This window comes from Lepidochelys olivacea (genome assembly GCF_965140295.1).
Source record: "Lepidochelys olivacea isolate rLepOli2 genome assembly, chromosome: 3".
NCBI lineage: Eukaryota > Metazoa > Chordata > Testudines > Cheloniidae > Lepidochelys > Lepidochelys olivacea.
Genome location: NC_140413.1, coordinates 1,511,929 through 1,539,392, shown reverse-complemented (window position 1 = coordinate 1,539,392; position 27,464 = coordinate 1,511,929). Strand labels below are relative to the sequence as shown.

General features: G+C 51.3%; 1 protein-coding gene across 2 annotated transcripts in view; it reads left to right on the top strand.

The window, feature by feature from the left end:
• Nucleotides 1-25,803, top strand: part of TMEM214 (transmembrane protein 214) — a 37,413-nt gene extending 11,610 nt beyond the window's left edge. The window contains exons 5-17 of one of the 2 annotated variants that reach the window (XM_084625053.1): nt 835-917; nt 5,393-5,498; nt 7,567-7,648; nt 13,800-13,901; nt 14,861-15,002; nt 16,206-16,297; nt 17,336-17,384; nt 18,903-19,016; nt 19,580-19,697; nt 20,906-20,999; nt 21,260-21,428; nt 21,948-22,099; nt 23,074-25,803. In XM_084625053.1, the coding sequence (XP_084481179.1) occupies nt 835-917; nt 5,393-5,498; nt 7,567-7,648; nt 13,800-13,901; nt 14,861-15,002; nt 16,206-16,297; nt 17,336-17,384; nt 18,903-19,016; nt 19,580-19,697; nt 20,906-20,999; nt 21,260-21,428; nt 21,948-22,099; nt 23,074-23,200 (1,430 nt within the window). In that variant the 3' untranslated portion in view covers nt 23,201-25,803. The remainder of the gene's footprint in view (nt 1-834; nt 918-5,392; nt 5,499-7,566; nt 7,649-13,799; nt 13,902-14,860; nt 15,003-16,205; nt 16,298-17,335; nt 17,385-18,902; nt 19,017-19,579; nt 19,698-20,905; nt 21,000-21,259; nt 21,429-21,947; nt 22,100-23,073) is intronic. The other variant, XM_084625054.1, reaches the window with a different exon arrangement.
• The last annotated feature ends 1,661 nt before the right edge of the window (nt 25,804-27,464 follow it).

The window sequence follows — 27,464 nt, the reverse complement described above, 5'->3', positions numbered from 1 at the left end:
TGATCATTTTAGCAGAGCCATTCCGCTAATGTGCTGACCTCATAATCGGAAAGAGCTTCCTGTGCTTCTTCCACCTTCACTTTTTAATTCACAGGGAGTTGCCACTGGTTCAGTGCTGCAGCGTGGCTGCAGTGTGCACAACTTGTGATCATAGTGAAGCACTAAGGAATGAATGAGCTGCTTCTCATAACCATCACCAGCCACTGTCTTCCTGCCTCCCCCACCCCCCGTGTCCCTTTTTAATTTAAACCAGGATGGGGTTAGCCCCAGGCTGCTCCACTGAGTTACCCCGTGGCAGTATCTGTCTGGGAGCCAGCAGAAGCCACCTCTGCATTCCTTGGAAGCCTGGGCTAGGCAGGAGGTTTTTCTGCCTGGAGAAGCCTGTTTTCTTGGAAACTTGGGTGACTCAGTTGTGGAGTGGTTGGGGCAGGGGCTGCTGGGGATCACCACAGTGGGGGTGATTATCTCTCAGGGGTGGGACTGTGCTTCCGTTCTAACAGAGGCAGTTGTGTGCTACCAGCACAGCTGAGAGAGGAGGGAGGGACCCAGAGTGGGAATGGAAAGCAAGGAGGGTGGATAAGAAAGAAGTGGACCCGAAAGCATCATGCTGGGCCCCACCTCTGTTATGAAAGGGTTAGTGAGCAAAAGGGAGTGCCGCTGGATGCGGGAACGGGTTGTGTGAACCCAGCTGGGTGTGCCGTTTGGGGGTGTGTGTGGGGGTAACCCTTCAGTTTTTGGACATTGTAGGGAGAAGAGAGATGTGTTTAAAAGCAACATAACCTTCAAATGCTGGGACTCCAGCTTAGTCTGAGCCTGGTGTGGCGTGTTTTGCAGGGGAGTCGCTGCATGGATACCGGATCTGCATACAGGCAGTGGTGCTGGACAAGCCTAAAATTGCAACCGTGAATCTGGGCAAGGTGAGCTGAATGTGTGTCTCCAGCTACTAGGCTGGCCTGTTCGTAAAACCAAACAGCGGTTCCCCTCCTAACAAGTGGGTCCTGCTGGTCCTTCAGAAAGATCTCTTGCTTCATGAGCCACAAGGGATCTGCTTAGCTTAGTGGAGAAAGCCATGAGCCTTCTGAGCACCCCCATATGCTGACCAGCATGCATAGAACATACTGATGGATCATTCAGATAGAGCAGTGGGTCTCAACCAGGGGTATGCAGAGGTCTTCCAGGGGATAGATCAACTCATCTAGATATTTGCCTAGTTTTTCAACAGGCTACATAAAAAGCACTAGCGAAGTCAGTACAAACTACAATTTCCTACAGACACTGACTTGTTTCTACTGCTCTATATACACTATATGCTGAAATGTAAGAACAATATTTATATTTCAGTTGATTTATTTTATAGTTATATGGTAACAACAAGAAAGTAAGGTTTCAGAGTAGCAGCCGTGTTAGTCTGTATCCGCAAAAAAGAATAGGAGGACTTGTGGCACCTTAGAGACGAACCAATTTATTTGAGAATAAGCTTTCGTGAGCTACAGCTCACTTCATCGGATGCATCCAGTGAAGTGAGCTGTAGCTCACAAAAGCTTATGCTCAAATAAATTTGTTAGTCTCTAAGGTGCCACAGATACTCCTTTTCAGTACTGGTGGGCTGTGATACTTTTTTATTTTTATGTCTGATTTTGTAAGCAAGTAGTTTTTAAGTGAGGTGAAACTTGGGGGTACGAAAGACAAACCCTGAAAAGGGTACAGTTGTCTGGAAAGGTTGAGAGCCACTGAGTTAGAGTATTCCTGACAGCTGCCTTCCCAAGAGGGATATGGTCGGAAAATTTCCTGAGGGTAGAAATAGCCCACAATAAACAGGTGGATGTTAGTGCCTCCTGCCCAGATGCTAGAGTCACAGTAAATAACAGGTACCACGTTTTGCCACTCCCTTGAAGAATCTCATTCCTGTCTAGTAACCTGTTTCCCTGTTAGAGGTCACTGCACTCTTTTATCATAGAATCATAGACAATCAGGGTAGGAAGGGACCTCAAGAGGTCATCTAGTCCCACCCCCTGCTCAAAGCAGGACCAATCCCCAATTTTTGCCCCAGAGCCCTAAATGGCCCCCTCAAGGACTGAACTCACAACGCTGGGTTTAGCAGGCCAATACTCAAACCACTGAGCTTTTCTCTGGGCTGGAGAGAGTGGAGAAGGAAGTTTACCTGTTAGCTTTGCTTATTGGTGTTAATTAGTGATGAGATCCACTTTTTTAATATCGCACTGGTTCAAAGCAAACGAACGCCACTGACTTTGGCATGTGGGCCATGCAGTCACTACGGTTGTGCCCTGGGCTGTGGCTCTGCCTTGTGCCATCCCATTGTGCTGCTGACTCTGCTTTTCTGGCCCATTATAGTTTGAACCCTGTGTTCCTGTGGCCCAGAACAAACCACAATTTCACTTTTATGTGACCTCTTGTGGTTTGTTTTAATTAATTTCTGGCCAGAAGAAGAGAAGGCAGGAGTGGATGGGGCCCCACCTGTGAGAATTGGATGGCATGGCTGAGTTCTGGAAGGCCACACTCTGGAAAACCTGGAGTTAGCTGGATGCTGTGAGCTTTCCCTCTTTTTGTCCCCCCATAAAACTGCTCTTTGGCCCGGCTCTGAAGGTTTCTGTGAGCCGCTATGGAACAGGCAGTTTCTTTAATGAATGTTAAAAAATCCAACCCCCAGGCCTCCACACTGACTTGCTCGGTTTCACTTTGGGACACAGCTGCCTGAGCTGTCTGCCCCAGCTCCCCATGCTGCGCAGCGGCCGGGGGAGGTCACTAAGGCTCCGTATCGGCAACAACCGGGCTGACAGGTGTTTGAGACGGACCTTTTTTCTGACTGTAAGTGTGCTCAGAAAAGTGAGGGGCCAATGGCACTAACCGCGGAATCAGGCGTATTGCATCCTGGGGCTGTGTGAGCTTCTCTCATACGCTGTGCACCTGCTTGCAAGAACTAGGATACTGGGAAGAAACAGTGGCCTCTTGCCGCTGCTCCTGGAAGGGTAGGATTGCTCTGCACCCATCTTTGCCTGCTCTGTTCTCTTTGTCTCTGTCCCAGCAGACCCCCTTAAGAGATGTCTGTCCACACCTGACTCCCTCTTTGGTTTCCAGCTTAGGTCTTTTCTTCTCTGCTGCTCTTCTCTCTTGGCTGCTGGTTGCAAGGTGTTAACGTCCCTTGGGGTTTCCATTGAGTCTTCCAGATTCTCCATTCACATGAGTGTATTGGAGCGAGTCCTTGTGAAAAGTCTGCTTCCAGCTAGGTGATGCCTACGCTACGGGCGTGACGGTGGCACGGCTGCAGCACTGTAGCCATGCTGCTGTGGCTGCAGAACGGGTTATTCAGTTGATGTGTCTGTCTCCCCGCGCAGCAGTAGCTCAGTTGACGGACGCATCCTTCTGTCGCCCTAATCACGTCTATACCAAGGGTTAGGTCAGCTTATCTGACGTCGCCCTGACACCCCTGAGCAGCATCGTTTTGTTGAGGAAGCGTAGACCAGGCCTCAGTGTATATCACTACCAAGTGCACAGGGCTTCCGAAGCTGGCATATGGATCATAAAAACATTACAGAAAATTCCCACATTCGTTGCATAGGCATCACCCAAGAAGCATCAGTTATTCTGCCTGTAGTAAGATGAGGCCCTGAAACATAAACCCTTGGTATTAGAGACCTGGTATGAGGCCTGAACTAAAGTAATGGTCAAGACTTTGCTAACATAAAGCAAAGTTAAGTTGTGAGCCAGAGGCAGGCCCTGCTCATAAAAGCTGGCAAGAAGGCGGCTGCTAATTGCACATATACACATCTTATCTTCAGGGATGCATCTTATATACAAGTACAGACCAGTTACACATCACTCCTGAGGCATCGAGGTACAACCCCTCTGCGTGTTGGGGTGCTGCCTCTCTCCTGGTACGTGTTGGTTTGAACAAACAAGTCTGTCCATCATATTATCCTTTTGACCCTGTCTTTAGGATGGGTCAGCCTGTTCCTCATTATCTCTGTGGAATGTGTTCGTACCGGACCGTTCTGGTGCCATCCTGGCCCATGTTTATCCTATTAGTGCTTGATCCCCTATAGATATGTGTATACATCCAATTAGCAGCCTTCTTCTTGCCAACTTTTGTGAGCAGGGCCTACCTCTGGCTCACAACTTAACTTTGCTTTATGTTAGCAAAGTCTTGACCATTACTTTAGTTCAGGCCTCAGATCTCATACCAGGCCTCTGATACCAAAGGTTTATGGTTCAGGGCCTCCACTTACTACACTGTCTTTCTGGGGCCGTAAGTATTGTTCAGCTGATGAAACTGAGAGTCAGGAAATGAAGAACGAGGCTGCTTTCCAAGCCTCTGAGTCAGGGTTCATTAATGTGATTTGTTCAGCCTGCCTCCTGTCCTTCACAGAGCTCACAGCTAGAATAAATCATCCGGCTGGTGACAGCTGTACTGGGGATGGGGGCAGCTTCTCATTTGTTTGTTTAAAAAAACCCCAAATCCTTCTAAACGACCAAGCAGGATCCTGCTGTGGTCCTAGCCAGCCTGTCCCTGCTTGAGCTTACGGCAGTACCCTGGGTCTCTCCAGTCCTTCCTCTTGTCTTTTGCATCCATTTGTTATAGCTTATCTTGAAGCATAATCTGGTCAGGGCAGGGACTGCATCTCCCTGTGTGTGTGGGCGGGGCCTAGCATGATGGGCCCACACAGTAAGTGTAGGTATGGGGAGAATGCTGACCTGTCTCTCAGTATGTCTGAGTATTTGTGGGCAGTTGAAGTCCAGAGTCTGTGGGGACCAGTAACAGATGTGAAGAGAACAGAAAAGACAGCAGTGGCATCTCACCCGGTTTTTACTTTTTCCCCACCGCCTGTCTCCGCTTCTGGGGCTAATAGTATTAGTGGCAGTTCACTTATATCTTAAATGCACTGGCAGGTAGAATGGATTTATTCAGTGTGTGTGTATCTTGTGGCCTTTAACCCTGTGCAGAGGTCATTTGCAGCCTAATTTTGATAGATCTTTTGCTGCTGGACCACATATTTGTTCCCCTCCTGTGCTTTGAAGCAATATATCTGCTTTGATACAGCTGCGTTTAGTTGCATCTGGGGGAATGTCTGACACTAAATATAAAATACACCATCTGTTTTAGTCTCGTGTTATCACGCTTTTGCTCTGAATCTTGTATAGTTCTCTCTCTTCCTGCAAACACTTCAGTTTCAGATTTGTTTCAGCTATTCTTGTCGTATTGTTTCCTGTCCTCAAATTCCATGTCAAAGTCATGGCACAAAGTGGCTTAGCTGGGGATCAGATTCACAGACTGTTGCTCTGAGCCTTTCACTGCCTTTTCTTGGTAGAATGTTATGGGGGGAGGGAGGCTGTGGAATTTGTTTTAAAATTAATTTGTGTTTGATTTTCCCTTCAGTATTTAGAGCTGTTACGGTCCCATCAGAACAAGCCAATGAAATGCCTCTCAATCATGTGGGCTCTGGGACAAGCTGGATTCACAGACCTCACTGAAGGACTGAAAGGTAAGAGCTGCCTGAATCCAGAAGATGCAGCCTGGGGAGATCCAGGGAGTGAACTTAATTTCCACTCATGCACTTGCTCCGCTCTACTTGAAAACAGGACACGTACCTGAGATAGCAAAGGCATGCCGCTGTGGGGCACAGTGGGTGAAGGACCCCAAATAATTCATGCAAGACTTGTAAATGTGTGGTGAGGCTCCTCTCTCTAATGGGATTTAGCTTTCTCTTACCTCACTTTCATGACTTCATTGCTGGGGTAAATCATTTTCAACAGTAAAAGCAGGGGGTCACCTAATTTATTTGGAAGCTTGTTTGCAAATGAAATAACTGATGTCCCTCTGGGAGGTATCCATCAGTGCAGCAGAGATGTAACAGGTGTTACATTCACTGCTTCTCCTTAGGAACTAGTGCTTGTTGGCTTTGCAAGTTCCTTTGTTCCTTAACTTTGATGCAAACAAAGATTGGGTTTAACCAGGGAATGACGGCTGGAAATGACGCGCATGCTCTGGACCTCCGTGTGTTTTCTGATCCATAAAGTGCAACATTTAATACTACAAAATGTGCAGCTCTAGGAAGTGCTAGATTATTTTCAAACTACTGTTGGCATGGAGAGAGAGAAGCTAATTTTCAGAACTAATAGTCGTGCTGGGCAGTGCTCTAAGCAACTATTTCACTTCCCCTTTGGAGAGCGGCCATGATTGTGGTGTCTAGACTCTGGAAAGTACCTCTATAGTACTGAAAGTTAAACAGTCTCGCTACAGGATGGGTGTTTTCCAGCCTGATCAGACACTAGCCTCCACTGCAACATTGCTATAAAGCACCTAAGACTGCTCAGTCAGTCACAGGGCTCAGCTGGGTAGTCTGACCTATTTGAGAGAGCTCTTGTGGACTGGAACCAGGCTGCTCCATGGTCTGCTGGGCGTTTTAGGGGAGAAGGGAGAGAGGAAGGCGAGACATATTGAGTAAAAGGTGTAGCCAATTGTTCGACTGCGCTCTCAGAGCTTTCTTCAACACGTTCCAGAGACCAAAGACCAAACTTAGGCCACGTCGATAGGGACAGCGCTGCGGCAATGCGGCTGCACCCGTACGGCTCTGCCGCTGCAGCGTGTGTGGTGAAGATGCTCTACGCCTATGGGAGAGAGCTCTCCTATCAGCATAGAAATCCCCCCTCTGCGAGCGGCAGAAGCTCTTCTGCCGGCATAGCGCTGTGCACACGAGCGTTTTTGCCGGCGTGACTTGTGTCGTTGAGAGGTTGGTTTATTCACACCCCGAGTGACAAGTTATGCCGGCATGCGCTGTAGTGTAGACATAGCCTTAGCCAAATTGATTGTCAAAGTGGCACAGTACAAAAAAGGAGACATACATACCCTCCTTCTGGAAAGCAGTTCTTTTCTCCCAGTATATGCACCTTACGCAGAAGGGGAGCTTCAAAGATACACATTTTACCTGGTAGTATTTGTAGTCTGATCGGTACAAAGCTCTCTGCCATTATCAAGCCCACCAGTCTGTAACAGTTCCTTAACCTGTTGTTTTATTTGGTACTTTTCTTATCTCTTTTTGGATACTGCGTTCCCAACCAGCTGGTGCAGAGCTCCATCCCAGCCTGTGCTAGGACACCCCATTCCTGTATCCTGGCTTTGACAGGCTGCCAATTTCCTAATGCCAAAGCTGACTTCAGCTTTGCAGCGTGTTGTGGGATACTGGACGTGAGTAAACAGAATAATGGAGAGAGCATAATACCTTCAGCACACACACACACTGTATACATCCTCCTAGTACCGTGTGCCTAATGCCCATTAACAAGGTGTGTACTACACCTGACAGACAGGAGTTTTGGTTTAGGGTTACATATAAAAACATTTAAAACATTAATCTCCCTGCCTGTCTCTTTCAAGAGCTGTTTGGGTAGAACCAAGAGCTGCTCACACTTTTGGACCCAGATAGCTTCAGGCAGGGGAGTGGCTCCTATAAATACCTACCTTTTACACTGATCGTGTTGCCGGACAGTCGTTAGGAAACACTTCAGAGACTCCTCCCTGTACTGTTCTAATAGCTTTCTCCTTTTATGCAGTGTGGCTTGGCATTATGCTTCCAGTGCTGGGGATCAAGTCCCTCTCCCCCTATGCGATTGCCTACCTGGACCGGCTACTGATGTGAGTTATAGCTGAATTTGATCAGTCTCTCTCCGTTAAGGATAAAGCCTGCCCCAGTTGTCATGTACAGCGCTTCCTGGGCCACGGGTAGCCCCGGCCTACTGACATTAAGAGCCTGGAGTGTGCGTATTCAAGTCTGATCAGCCGGATGGGAACTCCTGCCCTCAGCAGGGGTTGACGGTGTGTCACGCTGGCATAGCGTTGCAAATGTGATGCTGCCTGACTTGCAGTGAGGTTTGACCCATGACCTCAGCCTCAGTGGGGCGACTGTCTAAACGAAGTATCAGTAATAACTGTATCTTGTTATCTTGGCCTTTAGAGTGTCCGTTTTCTGTAACTCAGTGCTGCCTGCTCTCTGCCTAACGCCAGAATCCTGACAGCACTGGTTAGCTGAGGAGCAGGATTGCGTCTAAGTCTCCCATGGTCTCCTGGAGAATCAAGGGCTGTGTAAACTGGGTTTCTGGCCTGGCTGTGTTCTGCTCCTCCTTCAGTAGCCAGGCGCGCAAGAAGGGAACGCTGTCATTCAGCATCAAGCAACCATGGCTGTGCCCTGTGTCAAAGATCGGGACAGCTGCGTTGTTGTATGCTGATTAGGTCCAGCCCTCACGTTCCTGGCCAGCTGCTAATGCAGCAACCCAGATCTAAAGCAAATGACACAAGTGAGAACCCAGCTTTGGCCAGTTTTCATAGTGAGTCAGTAAGCTCACTGGTCTGTGTCTATTGTGGACTGCTCACGGGTTGGGGGAGGTGCTGGAAGCCGACAGATTGACTTGTGCAGATGGAGTGCTGTGAAGGAAGCCGGTGTCCATCCCACTGCTGCTGCTGGCAGTGCCTAGTTACGGCATTCTGTCTCTCCAGAACGACTGAAAATTCCCCAACCGCAGTGTGAGAGAGGAGTGACGCTTCTGTTATGCAGCTCTGCTACTTTGTGTTTGAAAGCCTGGGGAGAGAATGGAGCAGGCTCCCCCCAGCTGCGCTTGGGCTGGGTGTTGGATGGACATTCCTGTGCAGGAGAGAATATTGAATGGTGCTAACAATACTGAGTGTTGCATGAATCCATAAACTAGGATTACAGGTTTATGACCTCATTTTGGTGTAATAGGTCCTGTAATTAACAGCCCAACAAAACTGTCACTGACATCTTGAACACTGGCACCAGAAACAGAGAGCCCGGGACTAGACATCTCCGCAGTAGAAGATGAATGCTATATACCAGTGCTAGAAGTCTAAATAATAAGATGGGTGAACTAGAGTGCCTAGTATTCAATGAGGATATTGATATAATAGGCATCACAGAAACCTGGTGGAATGAGGATAATCAATGGGACACTGTAATACCAGGGTACAAAATATATCGGAAGGACAGAACAGATCGTGCCGGTGGGGGAGTGGCACTATATGTGAAAGAAAGTATAGAATCAAATGAAGTAAAAATCTTAAATGAACTAAATTGTACTACAGAATCTCTATTGATGGTAACTCCATGCTTGAAAAATAAGAATATAGCAGTAGGGCTATATTACAGACCACCAGACCAGGATGGTGTTAGTGACTCTGAAATGCTCAGGGAGATTAGAGAGGCTATTAAAATAAAAAACTCTAATAGTAGTAGTAATAATAATAATAATAATAATAATGGGGGATTTCAGTTATCCCCATATTGACTGGGTCCATGTCACCTCAGGACGGGATGCTGAGATAAAGTTTCATGACACCTTAAATGACCGCTTCTTGGAGCAGCTAGTCCTGGAACCCACCAGAGGATTTAGTCCTAAGTGGAGCACAGGATCAGGTCCAAGAGGTGACTATAGCTGGACCGCTTGGTAATAGTGACCATAATATAATTAAATTTAACATCCCTGTGGCGGGGAAAACTCCACAGCAGCCCAACACTGTGGCATTTAATTTCAGAAAGGGGAACTACACAGAAATGAGGTGGTTAGTTAAACAGAAATTAAAAGGTACAGCGCCAAAAGTAAAATCCCTGCAATCTACATGGAAACTTTCTAAAGACACCATAAGAGAGGCTCAACTTAAATGTATACCCCAATTTAAAAAACATAGTAAAAGAACCAAAAAAGAGCCACCGTGGTTAAACAACAAAGGAAAAGAAGCAATGAGAGGCAAAAAGGCATCCTTTAAAAAGTGGAAGATAAATCATAATGAGGAAAATAGAAAAGAGCGTAAACTCTGACAAATGAAGTGTAAAAATATAATTAGAAAGGCCAAAAAAGAATGTGAAAACCAGCTGGCCAACGACTCCAAAAGTAATAGCAACATGTTTTTAAATACACCAGAAGCAGGAAGCCTGGTAAGCCACCCTTGGGGCCACTGGACAATCGAGAGGCTAAGGGAGCACTCAAAGACAATAAGGCCATTGCGGAGAAGCTACATGAGTTCTTTGCATCAGTCATCACGGCTGAGGATGTGAGGGAGATTCTCAAACCGGAGCCATTCTTTTTAGGTGACAGATCTGAGGAACTGTCCCAAATTGAGGTATCCTTAGAGTAGGTTTTGGAACAAATGGATAAACTAAACAGTAATAAGACTCCAGGACCTGATGGGATTCACCCAAGAGTTCTGAAGGAACTCAAATGTGAAATTGCAGGACTACTAACTGTCAGCTGTGACCTATCATTTAAATCAGCTTCTGTACCAAATGACTGGAGGATAGCTAACGTGATGCCAATTTTTAAAAAGGGCTCCAGAGGTGACCCTGGCAACTACAGGCCAGTAAGCCTCACTTCAGTACCAGGCAAATTTGTTGAAACTATCGTAAAGAACAAAATTGTCAGACACATAGATGAACATAATTTGTTGGGAAATAATCAACATGGTTTTTGTAAAGGGAAATCATGCCTCACCAATCTACTAGAATTCTTTGAGGGGGTCAACAAGCATGCGGACAAAGGAGATCCAGTGGATATAGCGTATTTAGATTTTCAGAAAGCCTTTGACAAGGTCCCTCAACAAAGGCTCTTAAGCAAAGTAAGCAGTCATGGGATAAGAGGGAAGGTCTTCTCATGGATTGGAAAGTGGTTAAAAGATAGAAAACAAAGGGTAGGAATAAATGGTCAGTTTTCAGACTGGAGAGAGGTAAATAGTGGGGTCCCCCAGGGGTCTGTACTGAGCCCAGTCCTATTCAACATTTTCATAAATGATCTGGAAAAAGGGGTAAACAGTGAGGTGGCAAAATTTGCAGATGATACAAAACTACTCAAGATAGTTAAGTCCAAAGCAGACTGCGAAGAGCTACAAAAGGATCTCACAAAAGTGGGTGACTGGGCAGCAAAATAGCAGATGAAATTCAGTATTTTTAAATGCAAAGTAACGCACATTGAAAAACATAATCCCAACTCTACATATAAAATGATGGGGTCTAAATTAGCTGTTACCACTCAAGAAAGAGATCTTGGAGTCATTGTGGATAGTTCTCTGAAAACATTCACTCAATGTGCAGCGGCAGTCAAAAAAGCGAACAGAATGCTGGGAATAATTAAGAAAGGGATATATAATAAGTCAGAAAATATCATGTTGCCTCTATATAAATCCATGGTACGTCCACATCTTGAATACTGCACGCAGATGTGGTCGCCCCATCTCAAAAAAGAGATATTGGAATTGGAAAAGGTTCAGAAAAGGGCAACAAAAATCATTAAGGGTCTGGAACAGCTTCCGTATGAGGAGAGATTAATAAGACTGGGACTTTTCAGCGTGGAAAAGAGGCGACTAAGGGGACAGATGATAGAGGTCTATAAAATCATGAGTGGTGTGGAGAAAGTAAATAAGGAAGTGTGATTTACTCCTCATAATACAAGAACAAGGATCCACCAAATGAAATAAATAGGTAGCAGGTTTAAAGCAAACACAAGAAAGTATTTTTTCACATAAAGCGCTGTCAGCCTCTGGAACTCCTTGCCAGAGGGTGTTGTGAAGGCCAGTACTATAATGGGGTTCAAAAGGGAGCTAGATAGATTCATGGAGGATAGGTCCATCAATGGCTATTAGCCAGGATGGGCAGGGATGGTGTCCCTAGCCTCTGTTTGCCAGGAGCTGGGAATGAGCGACAGGGGATGGATCACTTGGTGATTCCCTGTTCTGTTCATTCCCTCAGGGGCACCTGGCACTGGCCACCGTCAGAGGACAGGATACTGGGCTAGATGGGCCTTTGGTCTGACCCAGTGTGGCCGTTCTTATGTTCTTATGAATTGGGTTCAAATTTGTCTAATTTTCCTTGCCAGAAAGGTGCAGGGCATGTCCGGCTGAAGGGCCTGGGAAGAGAGGCTGCAGCGTGGCCTGGGGTGGCAGGCTGTGCCGGGACAGACCTCAGATCCTCTCCGAGATAGCCAGGCTGTGCAGCTGCGCATTCGTGGAACGTGGCGGGGTCATTAGTCAGAGACCATGCACTGTCCATTCCTGAGAGAAGCTGGGGGTCTAACTGGTGGGCACAGGAGGAGAAGAGGGAAGTGCACTCAGCAGGCTGGAAAGCTCCTTTGCTTTATGAAGGGGGCAAACAGACTTTCTCCCCGGGGTGGGCTCCACAATTTATAGGCTGAATCTAGACTGCAGCTGGGGGAGGGCTGCTCTCGCTCACTAATGCCTCTGGCTGCCTACAGCCTCTAGCTCTTCAATTATCCTTTCCCCTCCTTCAGACACTGGTTTTCTGGTCTCTTCTCCTGTCTCTTTTCCCGCAGACTGGTGGAAATGAGGGTTGTGAGCATGGGCTCATTGCTGCACAGACAGCCACACAAGAGACGTTTTCAGTAGCAGTTTGGAGGGCAGGCAGCATGCGGTCCCCAAGATGTCCTTTCTCCATTCCCTGCATTAGGGCATGGGCTCTAGAGAAGCCATTTGAAGGTGATCTGTGAAGGATAAAGGGGACTGGTTCTTTAGCCACCATAAAGCAACAGAAGAGAATTCCTGAAAAGTTTTTACTTTAAATAAGGGTTTTTTCCCCCTTTGTCTTTTCTCTCGGGAATGTCACATCTGTCATGTGTGAGCCAGATCTTGGGCAGTGTTCCTCCAAACTCTTCAGCCTTCGGTAGCCTGAGTAAATGGTCTGGCTCTTCGGTCAGGGTTTACTGTATGCTATTTCCATTGCCACTCTCCTGCCAGGTATCTAGTTGTCCATAGTCTCCCAGAAAGAGTAGATAAGGCCTATGTCCCTAATGTTAGAAACAAGCACAAACACCTTTCTTGCCTCCCCAATCCAGCCCTACATTATAAAGGAGCAAACAAGTGCGCAAGCCCCTTGTTTCCTTTGCGTGTTGTCTGAAAAGAAGAAAGGGGGTAAGTGAGTGTGTGTGTGTGTGTGTGTGTGTGAGAGAGAGAGAGAGAGCCTTTCGTCAGAGGCTGTTCTGGTATACTGCTGAGTGTGCAGAAACAAAAGGCGGTGTGTACTGCACAAGAAAACAAGCTGGGCAGTGTTGGGAGAGTGGGAGTGAAAAGTACAGAATCAGCGCAACCCTGACAGAATTCCTGGGGGCTGATTACTACCGGCTCTGTTCTCCGTGGCTCATGGCCTCAGGGTTGTAGTCTCCAGATGCACAGGGCGCTGTAAGGTGCAGCCTTGAATGCTGCTTCCGAGTTGGGCCTGTAGAGTAGCTGGAGAGGAGCTTGGCTCTTTGCTTAGGACAAAGTGCTGCAGAATACGCAGGGCCACTCACCACCGGTTCCGCAGCCAGTGATGTGTCACGGCAAAACTGGGCCTGAAATAGACGCAGCGGGATTGTGAAACCCACCTGCTGCACTCCCACCACAGCTGTGTTCTCATAATGAACTGGCATCTTCCCTGCGTTTGAGGCCTGAAACGTGGTGAATGTTCAGGCCAGCTGCTGCTGTTTTGGAAGCAATCCCTTGTAAGAGTATTAGCAAGCGGGGAAAATTCTGCTAACAGCAAAGCAGCCTCCCACTGCCAAGGGTCCAGAAGGAGATTCTTTATGGGCTGATTTGTTTGATGTTCCCACTTTGAAATTAGGCAGCTTGGATTTAATCTAGGGTATAATCCTGGAGCTTTAGGGCTAGTGATGGGAGGGTGGGGGGATCAGCATGCACAGGCCTTGGAAACAGCTCACCAAGGGATTCCCATCTGTCTGCCTGCCTGCAGTGACATGTCAGGACAGAAGTTACAGGAGTCATTCTTTCGTTGCAGGACGCACGCAAACCTGACCAAAGGGTTTGGCATGATTGGACCGAAGGACTTTTTCCCACTCTTGGACTTTGCCTTTATGCCCAACAACTCCTTATCACCCAGGTATGGCTGACTTGCCCATGGTCTTGATACAGGAAAGGTGACTTGCAATCCTTGGGGCTTTATTTCAAGCAAGTGAAGAAATGGGTAGTGAGAAAAGCAGCTTGGCTGGGCAGGTGCCCGCAGCGTGAGAGATGTCATACCAGGCGGGAGGCGCTAGCTGGGGACCTGGCGTGGGCTTAGGAGAGTGACTGCTGGTATCTTCGTTTTCTTGACTTTTGTTGGTTCAATTGAAACTAGACTGAGTTATTTTCTGTAACTAATGAGGCTCGCATGTATGTATCGTAGACACGCTCTGAATGAATGAAAGGGAGCTTCACTGTTGGTTTGAAGACCAGATCATTCCTCAGACAGTGAGCTGGGGAGCGTGTGTTGTTCTGGAAGCAGTTGTTCATAGCTCCCATTGCACCTGTCGTCGGGAAAGCTGCGTCACAGTGGCTGGTTGCACAATTGCCATTCCTCAGTCTCTGGGGCGGGGCGGGAGTGTCTGAGGGCCTGAGTCTAGCGAGCCTTGGGAGGAAGGGCATGGCCAGGACCATGAGGGCTGAGCCGATTGAGGAGGCTGGAACTGAAAAACAAGAGAATGACGGGGGAAGGGCAGATACACTGGCAAAGGGGAGCCCATCCTAATGATATGTTCCTGAAACTGCAGCTGCTCGCCACCCCTCCATTCCCGCCCCATGGTGCTGAGCAGGGCATGCGCTCCCACATTCACACCAACTGGGATCGCCCAGTGCAACACTCGGTGCATCCTGGGTGCTGTCTGAATGGGAGGAGAGAACAATCGTGCTTCGCCAGCAGCCCCACTGGAGAGCCGTCTCCTAGTACCTACTCTGGCTCTCAGGAGTGCGTGCTGCCTTGCCACCCGTTCAGTGTTCCCTGAAGCAGCTGTCCCCGCCTCAGTGAAGCCGAGTGCATAGGGCTGGAACGAATGCAGAGTGTTCATGTGATCTGTTCTTCAGCCTGCAGGAGCAGTTACGCCAGTCGTACCCCAGACTGAAAGTGCTGGCGTTTGGCGCTAAACCTGAGACCACGCTGCACACCTACTTCCCCTCCTTCCTGTCCAGAGCCACTCCAAACTGTCCTGCCGACATGAGGAACGAGGTGAGCGCCTGGAGAGTCGGCAGGGCGGTGGGGTTCGTCTTTGTTCTTGGCACAGTGAGCTGGGCCAGCGAGGGGGGCCTTGACTGAGCGTGAGGTTTCTGTGCGGAGTTAGCACTGTTCCACCATCCCCAGGGAGGGGCGGATGGGAACCAAGTGAGGCAAGGTCAGCACACCTCGGGCCGGGATGACCCGTGGGTGAGTTGTTCAAGCCCAGTTCCAGCCAATCCAGAGAGCTGCCTTAACAAAGAGTGGGGGGCTGGGACTTGTGCGCCTCTTGCTGCCTTAGGGTGGATAAAGAAAGTCTGACAGCTGGCCTTCTGCTTAGCTCTTATGTTAAACGTTCAAGTCTTGTCCACTGTGTCGCTCCTGGAAGACTTGTCGGGATGACTGGAGAACCGCTAGGACTGACAGCAGAGACCTAGCAAAGGAAACCTGATTGAGATGGGAATTCTCCAGGTGCTCTAAGCTGGTTTTTAACACCTGTTCATTCCCAGCAGCTGGGTGAAAAGCTCTTGGTGCAGAGACCCATCACCCTCACCCATCAGATAAGGGCTGAGAAAGCTCCCGCTCACACTGCAGGCCCCCAGTGAAGTGAGGAGGACTTGTTTGTGCAGATATCTCTAAGGAAAGACTGGGCAGAAAAAGGGATTTTTTAATAAAACACCTTTCAGGGTTTCTTTATCCATTACAACAAAGCAAAAAAAGGCCGAGCCCCAGATTTTGTGCGTTGAGGGAAGTGCAGGTGTGAGGGGTCCAGTGCCTGGATACCATGGTGATTAGTACGCTGTAAGTAGGTAGCTAGAGAGATGGGAGAACTAGACTAGAGAAAAGAGTTGAGAAATAACCTGAACTGCATAGTGGTGCTGGGTGGTCCAAGATGGCGTGCTGAACCAGGGCTGGTTCTATCAAGTGGGGAAGCCAAATACTGCCACAGGATCAGAAACGCTGTCTCGTTCGCAGGGGGCGAGTGGGCCTGGTTTTCGGAGCTGCTGTGAGCTTCAGGGAGAGCTGGGGCTGCTCAGCCCTTCTGGAAATCAGGTCCCTTGCATGTAGGTCCCAAACTCTGTCAACAAGCTTTTGGCCTGGCAAGCTGCGGGTGTAGTGTGGTGGTAGCAGAACTTATAGCCTCCCCGAGGGAGGACTGGAGACACGCTGAAGTTGTAGCAAGCAGCCATCCAGCCCTTCTGCTTTCCTCCTGCATAGCTCCTGATCTGCCTGAATGAGTGCCTGAGCATGGATGCCCTGAGCTTCAGCGTCTGGCGACAGCTGTACACTAAACACCTCTCCCAGTCCAGGTAGGTGTGTGCACATGGCCGGCTGGGCTTTGGGCCGATGCACATGAGCAGAAACAGTCAGCAGGAGGCAGATGATCCACTTCCTCTTGCCTGGGCTTGGCTCAGGGTCTGTTCTGGAGGACTCGGGCTACACAGGGGGCACAGCTGATGTTCTAACGGGGGGAGAGGAAGGTACCCACCCTGTGATGGCAGCGAGCCCAGGAGGAGCTGACAACAAGCCTGATGAGTTTAACAAGAAATGATTCCTCCGGAGAGCGGCAGTTCAACTGATAGCCCAGCATGTCTGCTTGCGTACAAGCCTAGGGCTGGAGCGTTGGGGTAACTGTCAGATTCCCCCAGAACCACACTGGGCTGACTGTTGGGAAGTTGAGCCATTCTGATGAAATTCCGGAAATCGAGAGCAACTGTCTGAGCAGAGCTATGGGCTTGGTGCACAGCCAGCCTGGCTAACGTGCTTTCCCTGCATGGCTGCGTCCTGCACAGCTGCAGCAAAGGCCAGAGCTGTGCTTCACAGAGTTATCTGGGGAGATTCCCTTATCTCCAGGCAGGGGCCCCTGGTGTTAGTGGGGCCAGTTGTTAATGTTCCTTTGAGTCCCAGGAACGTGCCCCTCACTCCTTACTGCAGCGTGAACTCTGTGAGGCTGGGGCAGTGGCTCGGAGCTGACTATTGCTGCCTTCAGGGTGGTCCAGGCCTTCTCTTCCCCGTGACTGGTGACCCTTTGCAGTATTGGGCCTCCATAAGCACATCCAGGCAGCATGGAAACTCCATGGAGCCCTCTAGGACATACTCTCTGGCCTGCCTGGCAGGCTGGGATATACAGCACAGCCCTGACATCTTCTGCGTGAGGGCTGGGGAGGGACCATGCGAGGAAGAACAGCTGGAGCAAAAGCAGCCTGTGGGAAGAGAGGAGCGAGATGTCCATAATCACTAAATTCTGTGGTTGGACATCTTCCTGCTCCAGCCAGCTTTCAAAACACTAGTCTGCTGGCAACACCCTTCCACAGAGAGACTGAGACGTGTTTCCTTTGGCTCCACAGCTTGCTCCTGAACCATCTGTTGGAGTCTTGGGACAGCACCACCAAAAAGGTAGGTGATCTGCGGGGGGTGGGCTGGAGGGCAGGGACAGTGGGGCAGCAGTCCCTTTCCATGGGGCGGTATGTGCTGGAGGGAGGAAGGCGGCACTGAACTGGCACTTAGGAGATCAGGGTTCAAACCCAGCTCTGCCGTCCACTCCCTGTGTGATCTGGCCAGTTGCTTAATCTTGCCTGTGTTTCAGTTCTGCCTTGCAGCGAGCTGGGCAGAATTGCTGCGGTTTTATCATTTTGACACAGTAGCGATATTTGTTTTAAGCATTGTTTTTATTGTTAAATGCTCACAGGTGTGGGAGATGCTGGGGGTCAGACAATAATTCTTTAATGGTAGTTAATGTCGAGATTCAAAGAGTTAAATCTTAATAACCATTAAAACCCATTGTCAGCATTGCATGTCAAAATATACCTAGAAATACCTTTAAATGAAACTCTGAGATCTCAGCCCCTGTTTTTCTTACTTTGCTTATCTATAAATGTCACTTGTCGATGGAAATGTGTTCCTGGCGGTTTGTGTACGTTGAAATCAATGGTTACTGGTAAAAATTGAATCCTGCCATGCCTACTTCGAGGGCACTTTCCAAGTGGGGCTAACGCAATCTCACTGCCTCTCGGGGGCTGTTGTGCTTGGTCACTGTTGGGAGGGAGCCTTCTAACATACTGGTATAGACTGAGATGGTTCATATCTTCTCCTCTCCTTCAAAGTGCTGTATAACTCTGCGTTCCCTGCCTACGTCTCTGACCTTGTCTCGTACTGTGTCCTTCGCAGTGCCGATGCTGCGGGTCTCAGTGCCTGGTTTCCTTTCCCTCCCTCCGCTGTCCCATGCTGCTCTCCAGTGCGTGGAGCCCAGCCCAGGCCAATGTGCATCTGTAGTCAAGTCCCATGTTCTTTCCAAGGCCTCCCAGAAGGGAGTTTATAATTATGTGGCCAGAGTGAATGCCTTTGTGGGCTTTCCAGTGCATCCCATCTTCCATGTCTGCCATTTGGATTGCAGCTCTTGGACTTTAAACTAGATTGAATTTCTACATGTACCACTAGACTGGAGAACAGACGAGAGACTGCTCCCCCCGGTTTCCTGGGAGGAAGGGAATGGACTACATGGGATCTAGCTGGCCTCCCCCCTTGCTGGTATCCGTGGGGTTTGTGCAAGTTGGGCTGCCCGAACTTTGCCCAGTATGGGTGCTGCACTGGCAGCAGTGAGTCTGTCTGCACTGACTGTGGGACAGAACCTAGAGCAGCTGCGGTCACCACCCCCGGCTGACAGAACACAACCAGTGTACGGACCCCCTCGCACAGTGTCAGGCCTTGCGGGGTGGAAGTGTGATAGAGAGTGAGGCTTGAGTAACTGGACTGGGGGCAGCATGGGAGCAGGCTCTGGGTGGGCTGCCACTCTGCACCGGACAGGGCAGTGTGGCTGCCCGGTAGGCCATGCTTTGGGCCCTCAGAGGTTCTGCCCGAGCGGGGTGTTCTGTTGCATCTCTGTGTTGTGGAACTCAGTGTCTTTCTTTCTTCAAGGTGCGAAAATCTCTCCAGGAAACTGTTTGTTCGTTCAAAGTGACTAACGAAGAACTTGCTGTGAAAGGACCAAACAGCCTCCAGGATCTAGCAGCCTGCCATGCCGCCTGCAAGGTGCCTGGCTTTCACATGCAGGGCGGTTTGGGCCAGGGAGGCCAGAAGAGGCTTGCGAACTAACCCCACACACCTAGCGCCTGTTTGGCATTGATAGGAGTGGGACTTCCGCACGCTGCCCTGGGAGTCCTCAGGCTGTTTGTTTTCCTGCTTTTCTCTTCTGGCGTCTGTAGGAGTTGCTCGGTTTCAGATGCAGCTTGGGAGTGGTGCTCAGAGGGACTGGCAGGGCACTGCTGGCTCTTTCTCCTTGCTTCCAGCTGCAAAGAAGAGCTTGGCAGCTTGTGTAAAACAACTGGAAACACAGCAGCCGCATGTTGAGAAGAGGACTGTATGGCTAACCGCAAGCTCGGCGAGTGGGGAACCATCTGCACAGGGCGCAGAGAAGTCCAGGCACTGTGCGCAGGGCAGCAGGAAAAGTGAAAGGAACACAACGGATGGGAGGGGGGAGTAAAAAAGAACAACAAAATTGGGGACCCAAAGTTTCAGTTGTAGGAGCCTATGGTTAAGCAGTTCGGACATGGCTGCATTTAGCATCATCAGGTACTTTTTGTTCTCTTTCCAAGAACCTGCTGCATAAGATGAAAGGCCGTGGCTTCCCCTGGGTTCGACTGCTGCTTGTGGTTCTGGTGTTCGCTGCTGGCTTCCTGGTGCATGACATCAGGACACAGGGGTCTTTTCAAGGTAAGCCCTTCCCCCACTGAAACCGTATCAGCTCCACGGAGGAGAGTGTGATTTGTAAATGTCCATTGTTTGTGATTCCCCAGCAGGTTCTCCTTCTTGTGCATCCCAGAGTCCATGCTAGTGGCTACCTTTTTTCCTCCAGGGCCGTGTGGCTCCCTGCTGGGAATCGGTGGGCTTTGTTACCTGTGTTGCGTGGATGCTTTCATCCCTTCTGCAGCCAGCAACGGGAGCATGTCCCACGCAGGCCACACTGCCCCTCACGAGGGGCATGTCTCTGTTCACCCTTCACGCATCAATAAGGCCACGCTTTAGTCACGGGGATTTTTAGTAAAAGTCATGGACAGGTCATGGGCAATAAATAAAAATTCAGGGCCTGTGACCTGTCCATGATTTTTACTATAAATCCCCCTGACTGAATCTCTGCTCCTGGGCTCCGCTACTCTAGGGGGGCCCTGCCCCAGTGGCTCATTGCTCCGAGGCCCCAGGAGACGGCTCTCCCGACAGCCTCCAGGGCCGTTGTTCCGGCCACCCCTGGGATCGCTGCAGCTCAGGCAGTCCCCAGGGCTGTCCCCGGGACCGATGCTCAGTTGCTCCAGGCTGCTGCTCCGGCCACTGCAGCTGCGGAAGTCAGGGAGGTTGCGGGAAGTCATGGAATCCGTGACCTCTGTGACACAGTCACAGCCTTACTCGTCAGACAGCAGCGTTCCCCGTCCACCTCCCAACCTGAGCAGCAAGATCTTCGTGTTGCCTCCGCGCAGTCCCATGGCTGTGGCTTTGTGAGCCTTCTGCAGAATAATGCCTACTCAGAGCCCAGGTCATCGAGCAACGCCAGCAGCCTCCGTTCCTTCCCCTGTGTGGCTGGGTCCACGCGGCCCTTGTGGAACCGTGCTAACCACGGGGGCTGTCGTCTCTCCCAGGACCACCTCTACCCGCTCAGTAGCTATTTCTCTCTGCGGCTGCTCTCCACGCTGGGTTCCCTGTGTGTCTAGGACTTCCTGCCGATGACAGTTGCCCCTGCCCTGCCCCTAACCCTACTGTAACAAACTTTCTCTGAAAGCCTTTGCTTCCCGCTAGCTGCACAAACTGCAGCCACAGGAGGGAGAGCTTGCAGAGCATGCTGTGTTTGAGCGCTGCCAGGTGCTGTGGCTTAGGAAATCAGGCCAACCCTTATCTAAATTCCTCTCCCAAAGTCCTCTGTTCTTTTCCAGCTTCTTCTGCTCACATCCTTCGCTCCTCAGGCATCTTGTCGGTCTCCCAGCAAGCCTGGAATAAAGTGTCTCATTACTCCCTGGAAGGATACAGGTCAGTGACAGTTTTTAATTAAGCAAAGGGGCCAAATGAGCATGAATGCATGTGGGGTTACTAATGCACTGAAGACCACAGACATTAGGAAATCCCCTTGTCTTGGAAAGCCACTCGCGAATGGTCCCCAAGGTTCCTAATACAACCTTACAGCCCCCCCTCCGTTTGCCTGGTCTCGAAAGGCAGGTTTCACTGTGGTTCCGTTTCCCCAATTGCCTTTGCTGTTCAGATACTGATGCTAGCTGCCTTCTGTCTTCCAGCTGGTTGGAGAGGAACGTCCCTGTTTATTATTCCCAAGTGCTGACGGTGTTGGGACCAAACCTGAAACTGGTTTGGACAAAGACCAACGAGACTGCAGTTTATGTCTCTGGGAAATGTTCCTCTCAGATCTCATGGGTCAAAGACAACCTGCCCTGGTTCATTGAGTGGGTAAGGAAGAACTTGCATTAGCTGCCTGCTCACCAGCTCGGGAGGCAGAAACCTGCTGCAGAGAACTGCCTGTTCTGGTTAGTGACACCAGGTCACACGCATCTCAGAGCACGTGTGACAGGAGCGTACGACAGTTAAGGCTGTTGAACAAGCTGTCTCTGGCAATAGTGCTGAGGGTAGGCACCTGTCTTTCGGGGGGGTGTGAAGGATACCCTGTTGTGCTAGGATATGGGGATCTGAACTAGCCCCAGGAGGCTGGGCCTGTCACAGTGTGAGTACCAGTGGGGGTGGGGCTCTGCCTACTGCAGCTAGGCCTCCGGCTGGGAAGATTTAGCGGGGTGGGGTTTAGTGAAGAGCTTTGTCTTCCCAGACAAGAGAGAGCCCTGCAGCCCACGGTTTGTTCTAACTGACCGGGTGTTAATGGCTGCAGCCCTCCTGGAATTGGTCTGACGCGAGCCAGGTGGATAGATTGACGGAGCACGTTGCTAAGCAAACCGCTTTTTGCCCCTTCGCTCTCAGCTCCAGGCCTGGCTTCCGGACTTCGTGCTGCACTTTGCTGAATGCATCAAGGAGCTGTTACTCTTCCTCCTGCAGAGCTGCCTGCTGCCAGCGCTGGAATCCATAGGGGCAGCCCTCGAGCGGGGATGGGAGCTCTGTGTGGACGCTTGCAAGTGAGCAGCGCTGGCCGCTTGATTGGCTTTTGTTCTTGTTCCTTTCGTCTTGTTTGTGAGCTTTGGGGTCAAAAAGTGGGGAGGCTCCACTGTCCCAGGGGTCAGGCCCATCTGCCCTTGGTTAGAAGGAACAGAAGCAGTTTGTGAGTAATTCCCTGGGTCCACGTACGAGTCTGTAAAAGGGGAATGTTTGAACTAGAGCCAGGGGAGTGATAAGTGGGCACTGAGGTAGTGCCTGGAGCCCCCTTGTGCGGGGGGCACGTGGTAAGACATGGTCCTGGCCCCAACGAGTCAGAACAGAGCAGAGGAAGGGGCAGTGTTAGTGATCGCTGTTCCCAGGGGTGGAGCCAGACTTGGATTAAGGCACATGCCTGAGCTCACACGTGGAGTCAGTGACAGAACTGAGGCTTGATCCAAGATCTCCCAGTCCAGGGCCTTGGCCACAAGCCTGTCCGTCCTTCCTCCAGAATCCCCTGGCTTTTTGCCCTCTGGCTAAAATACTGCCCAGCCCAGAAACTTCTCTTTGTCATGGACTCTGCTGCTGGGCACTGGGAGTGCACACCCTCAGGTACATGAACTCAGGTGTGATGTGAAATGCCCCAGAAGTTGCAGCTGTCCAGAGCAAGGCAGGTGATTCTGTGTGTTTGATTCTTTAGGGCTTTGTGCTGGAGCTCATCTCCACAGGAGCCGAGCTATTTATTTTCTTATTGCCCTTGGTTAGTGGCAGGCACAGACTAGCAAGCAGAGGTGTTGGCGTTTGCCTGGTGGGGTCAAGGGAATGCCGGAGAAGTCCTGTTTACTTTGTGCATGGGTGTCTGTACATGAACTGGGGAGTGGACTTTCCCTGCAGTAGATTTCGGTTGTCCCCTTTAGTGGCTTGCGTGGGTGTGAGACAGCTGCATTTGCTGCGGCTGGTCTGCTTAGCAGCTGTCTGTAAGCTGTTAGCCTATAACCTGGTATCCTTACTCTTCTAGTGGAGAAGTATCATGGGATTGCATGAGAAAACATCTGACAAGCTTTACCTATTCCTCCTGGATATACCTGCAAAACACAACGCTAGCCGTCAAGAACTGGGCCTTGGCCATGATTTCTGGACACTAGAGCCTGGCTCTCTGGAGCAGTGGGGACGACGTTCGCGTCACTAATCTCCTCTTGTATAGTGACAAAGGACAGTGTGTTTTCAGTGTAGCCTGCATTGAGGGGTTGGAGCAGGTGTCTGCGCTGGCTGAGAGGCGGGGGTAGCTGGGGTGGTTTTCCCTGGGGTGACATGTCCAAGCTTTATGCACCCTGTGATTTAGTTTTGGTTATTCATGTCCAGCTCTCCCACCCCTGGCCCATAACTCTGGCAAGTGAGCGGCTGACTGTGCCTCTCCACCTGGGCCCAGCCCTGTAACAGGCCCTGTGCTTTGCTGTCTTAGCAGTGACGTTATCGGGAAGAGCAGCCCCTCACAGGGTGGGGGCTCAGGTGTGCACCTGGCAGCACATAGACATCTCTGCCTGCCTGCCCAGGCTAGCCTCGCGCCTCTCCCCTCCCATGTGGACTCAGCCCTCCCCGCTCAGCTCATGTGGCTTTGGACCAGCCACTGGGATGTTACTGTCCCAGATGAGTTGTCAGACAGATGCATTCCGTTTAATTTAGTGCATGGACCGTCTGTTCCTCTTCGAAGGCGTTGGTGTCTGGCGTGGAGGTGCAGTGGTAGCAGCCCATGAGCTCGCTTCCCGATTGACTCCCCCGGCCCCAACCGCTGTCACTTAGTTTGCTGAATCTCGCCATGCAGCCTTAGGTCACCTACTTTGCTCTGATCCATTGCCCTGCCCAGGGGGCAGCCGCTCAGAGCCCATCTCGGGCAGGGCAAACCTGCATTGACAACGTGTCGGTTGTTCCTAGCAGCCCCCCAGATTCTAACAGCTATCGGGATGTGCTGGCAGCTTTCCAAGGAGCTGCAATGTGGAACAGAGCAACTCTACCCTCCGCTGAAGGTGGCAGCGTGGGCCTTGGGGACTCCAGTCCCCAGCAGGCATCGCTCTGCTTTGGCCATTGGGATCAGGAGGGAGTGCTACGTGCTGGGCCCTGACTCCCCAAGCCACACCCACTGCCAGAGGACCTCTCCAGTGCCCCAAAGGGGGAGAGGAGAGAAGGGCCAAACCCAGCTCCCGTGGGATGCCTTACCGAGGGTGCTCCAGTCCTCGGCTGGCGGCTGAGCCCGTGCTGGAGCTGGCTGCGGGGCAGGCTGAGTAACATCTGGCTTTGGCAGCCAGGCCCTGAAGCCCTGGGGAAGGTATTTTCCATGGGAGCAGAACAGATTCAGGCTCCAGTTCAGGGGGGAGGCGAGAGGGGGTGTTTCGTTCATTTCACGTATTCCTTGCCCCTGTGCCTGTAGGGCAGCCTGTCTCTCCGTATCAGACTGGACCTTCCCCTCCTGGCGGCGTCTTAACCCCCCCCCAGGAGGGGCCGGAGGCGTGGCGGTCGCTGGCGCAGCTGTCCTGGCACTGGAGGGGGAGAGGAGGCCCAGAGCCTGTGGCAGGAGGAGGAGCTGTTCTCTCCCCAGCCAGCTGGACAGGCCTCTGCGGGAAGGCTGCTCTCCTGCCCAGGATAAGATCTAACCAGAGCCAGACTCTACCCCAGCTTGCACAGGCAGGAGCCGAGTGTGAATAGTGTCACCTGGCCACTGGGTGGAGAGGTCTGGAGCGGGTCTCATTCCGCTGGCAGAGCGAGGTGCTTCCGCGCTCCCCACACCCATCTCCTGCCCCCAGCCCTGCGTGGGGCTGGGGGATTCTCAGTCCTAGACTGCAGCAGTGACCATCCTCCTCTCGACTAGTTCCAGCTTCAAGGGAACAGCCTGCTCTTTAGCCTCCTGTTCTCTGTGCCCAGCGACGGGCCCTCTGTGAAATGAGCTGCTTGGGTCTCAGCCAGCCTGTCCTCCGGGGCCAGTCTCTGTCACCACCCTTCCCCCCCCCACCAGAAGCAGCAGCTAGCCCCCTGGCTGGCAGTCTCAGCAGCCGAGGCCCTGGCTGCTCCCTTAGACACTGGGAATGGGGCGAGGCTGTTGCTGCAGGGTAGATAGCTGGGAGGCTCTTGGCGATCAGCCTAGATGAGAGAAGAGTCAGAGCAGGGTGACTAATGGGCGGGGAGATGTTCAGGCACATCTGTAAAAGCCATATTAACCGAGCTGAGCCCTGGTGGGGAGCAGTGGAGGCTGCTTGGTGAACCCACTGCCTCATCTGAGCCATATTGTCCCCCAAAGGATCAGCTAGCTCAGTGCAGTCCTGCTGCTCTGGTAGTCTAAGAAAGCCTGTCTCCTTCCCTGCCTCCTTGCCCTCTGCAGCCTGCTAGGGAGTTTTCCCAACACCCCAAACCCTCCATCGCTGGAGACACAGGGTGTGCTGGGTGCCAGTGTGAGGACTCGGGGGGGGAGACGGGCGTGGCAGGGGCCTCACTTCTCCATGCTTGTATGTCTTGTTGAGGTGTGCTCTCCTTGGGGAGCACTGGGCATCGTCGTCTGCCCACGGCTGGGGTGTGCCTTGCCATGCATGAGTCTCCCCTGTGTCCAAGATCCCCTCTTGCCACCTGTGACGGGACCAGAAGGAGAATCACACAGCTGCCTGTGTTCCTGTCTGTTAACAGAATTCCAAAGGTTGCAGGACCCAAATAATTTAAATTGTATATGACTCTTCTCAAATGAAATAAAGGAAACTCTATTTGATCTATGCCCCTGCACTGTCCTTCATTTAGAAAACTGCCCTTGGCAGTGGTGGAGGGGGAACAGCTCTGGGACCTGGTCAGTGGGGACTGTAATCACTGGGGCAGGCCTATCCCTCCCCTGGCCATACAGGAGTGTTTGTAAAGAGGGCTCCTTCCCATTGTCCTGTGGATCAAAGACCTGTGGCCAGAGCTCCCTGTGGTGCCAAGTGGGGAGAAGCCAAAGCTCAAAGGAAGAGTTTAATTGGCCTCAGCTTTCTTGCTGCTCTTGACTCATGGTTTCCCTCTGGCAACCCCAGCTTTACTCTCCTCTGCATTTGCCACCCACCCTGCTCAGCAGAGCCCCTCAGAGACAGTCAGCACTATGCTGCTTTGCTCCACTCAGCACTCACTTCTCCAGTGAACCGCTTTACTTCTCTCTCAGCCCCATCCCTCCTCCAGCCTTCCAGGGCTAGGATCTTGCAAACAAAAGCAGTTGGCCTTGTCCTGGGACCAGTTCTGCACTTTTACCCTTTGCACAGCCTGACCCTGAGCCCGTCTGCCCACCTGCTTCCAATCTAGGGCCAAAAGCAATAATCAGATCTCCTTCTTCAGCTGGTCTGTGCAGGGGTTGGGCTGGATCCACTCCCCCAAATGTCCAATTAGCCAGATGGATTGTTTTTTCACTTTCCTTGGAAGCATCAGGGATTGGCCACAGTGGGAGCTGGGACACCTGGCAGGATGGTACAAAGAACCCTCTGAGGTGCTGGGCTGGTGTGTTTTGCTCACATGCTCAGGGTCTGAGGGCCAGATTTGGGGTTGGGAAGGAATTCCCCTTCAAGGCAGGTTGGCAGGGACCTGGGTGGGGGATTGTCTGCCTTGGCAGTGGGGGGCACAGGTTACCTGCTGGGATCATTGGGGTACATCCCACCTAATCAAGACCCTGCCACTGCAGGGGCCCGGGTACTGATGGCCCCTTGGTCTCTCCTGGACTCTGCCTGTGGCTCACGGTGCTGAGGACTTTAGTCTAGCCCAAGTTCTCGGCTCCACATGGTCACTGGGTGGGGTTTAATGGCCTCTGATCTACAGGAGGTCAGGGGAGATGATCAGACGGTCCCTTCTGGCTGTAACTGATACAAAATCTGTGGAACCTCTTGGCCTCTGTCCCCTTGGCCCTCCCCTGGCATACATGGCCCTGTGCTCAGAGGACGACTGAGCTGTTACCAACCCTGACTCAGCAGCCCTGACTGTCCATGGCTCTTGACCATCTCCTGGCCCTGAAGCTACACTCCTGCATCCCCCACCCCACCCTGGAAAAGCCATCCCTTGATTTCCTTCCACCCACCCACCCCATCTCTACTATCCCCCTTTCTCTCCAGCACCCTCATTGGCCATCTTAACACTGCACAGAGTCGCCTGCTGCCCCCTCTAGACCAGAAGCCCTGTCCACCCATTACAGGCAGGGTGGCCTCCTGCTGTGAGCGCTGCTTTCCTGGTTCCCTCCCACCTTGCAGACCCCTGCTTCAGTGTCTCCCTGATGGCCCCCCTCACTCTCCCTTCCCCATTCCCTGCCTGAGCTTGTCCTCTCCCAAGGTTCCCACTGCCCCTGGGCATGAGGAGTTTTAACCTGTCCAGTCTCACTGTCCTACTGCTGTACTCCCAAGGGGGCTGGTCTTCAACTCCATT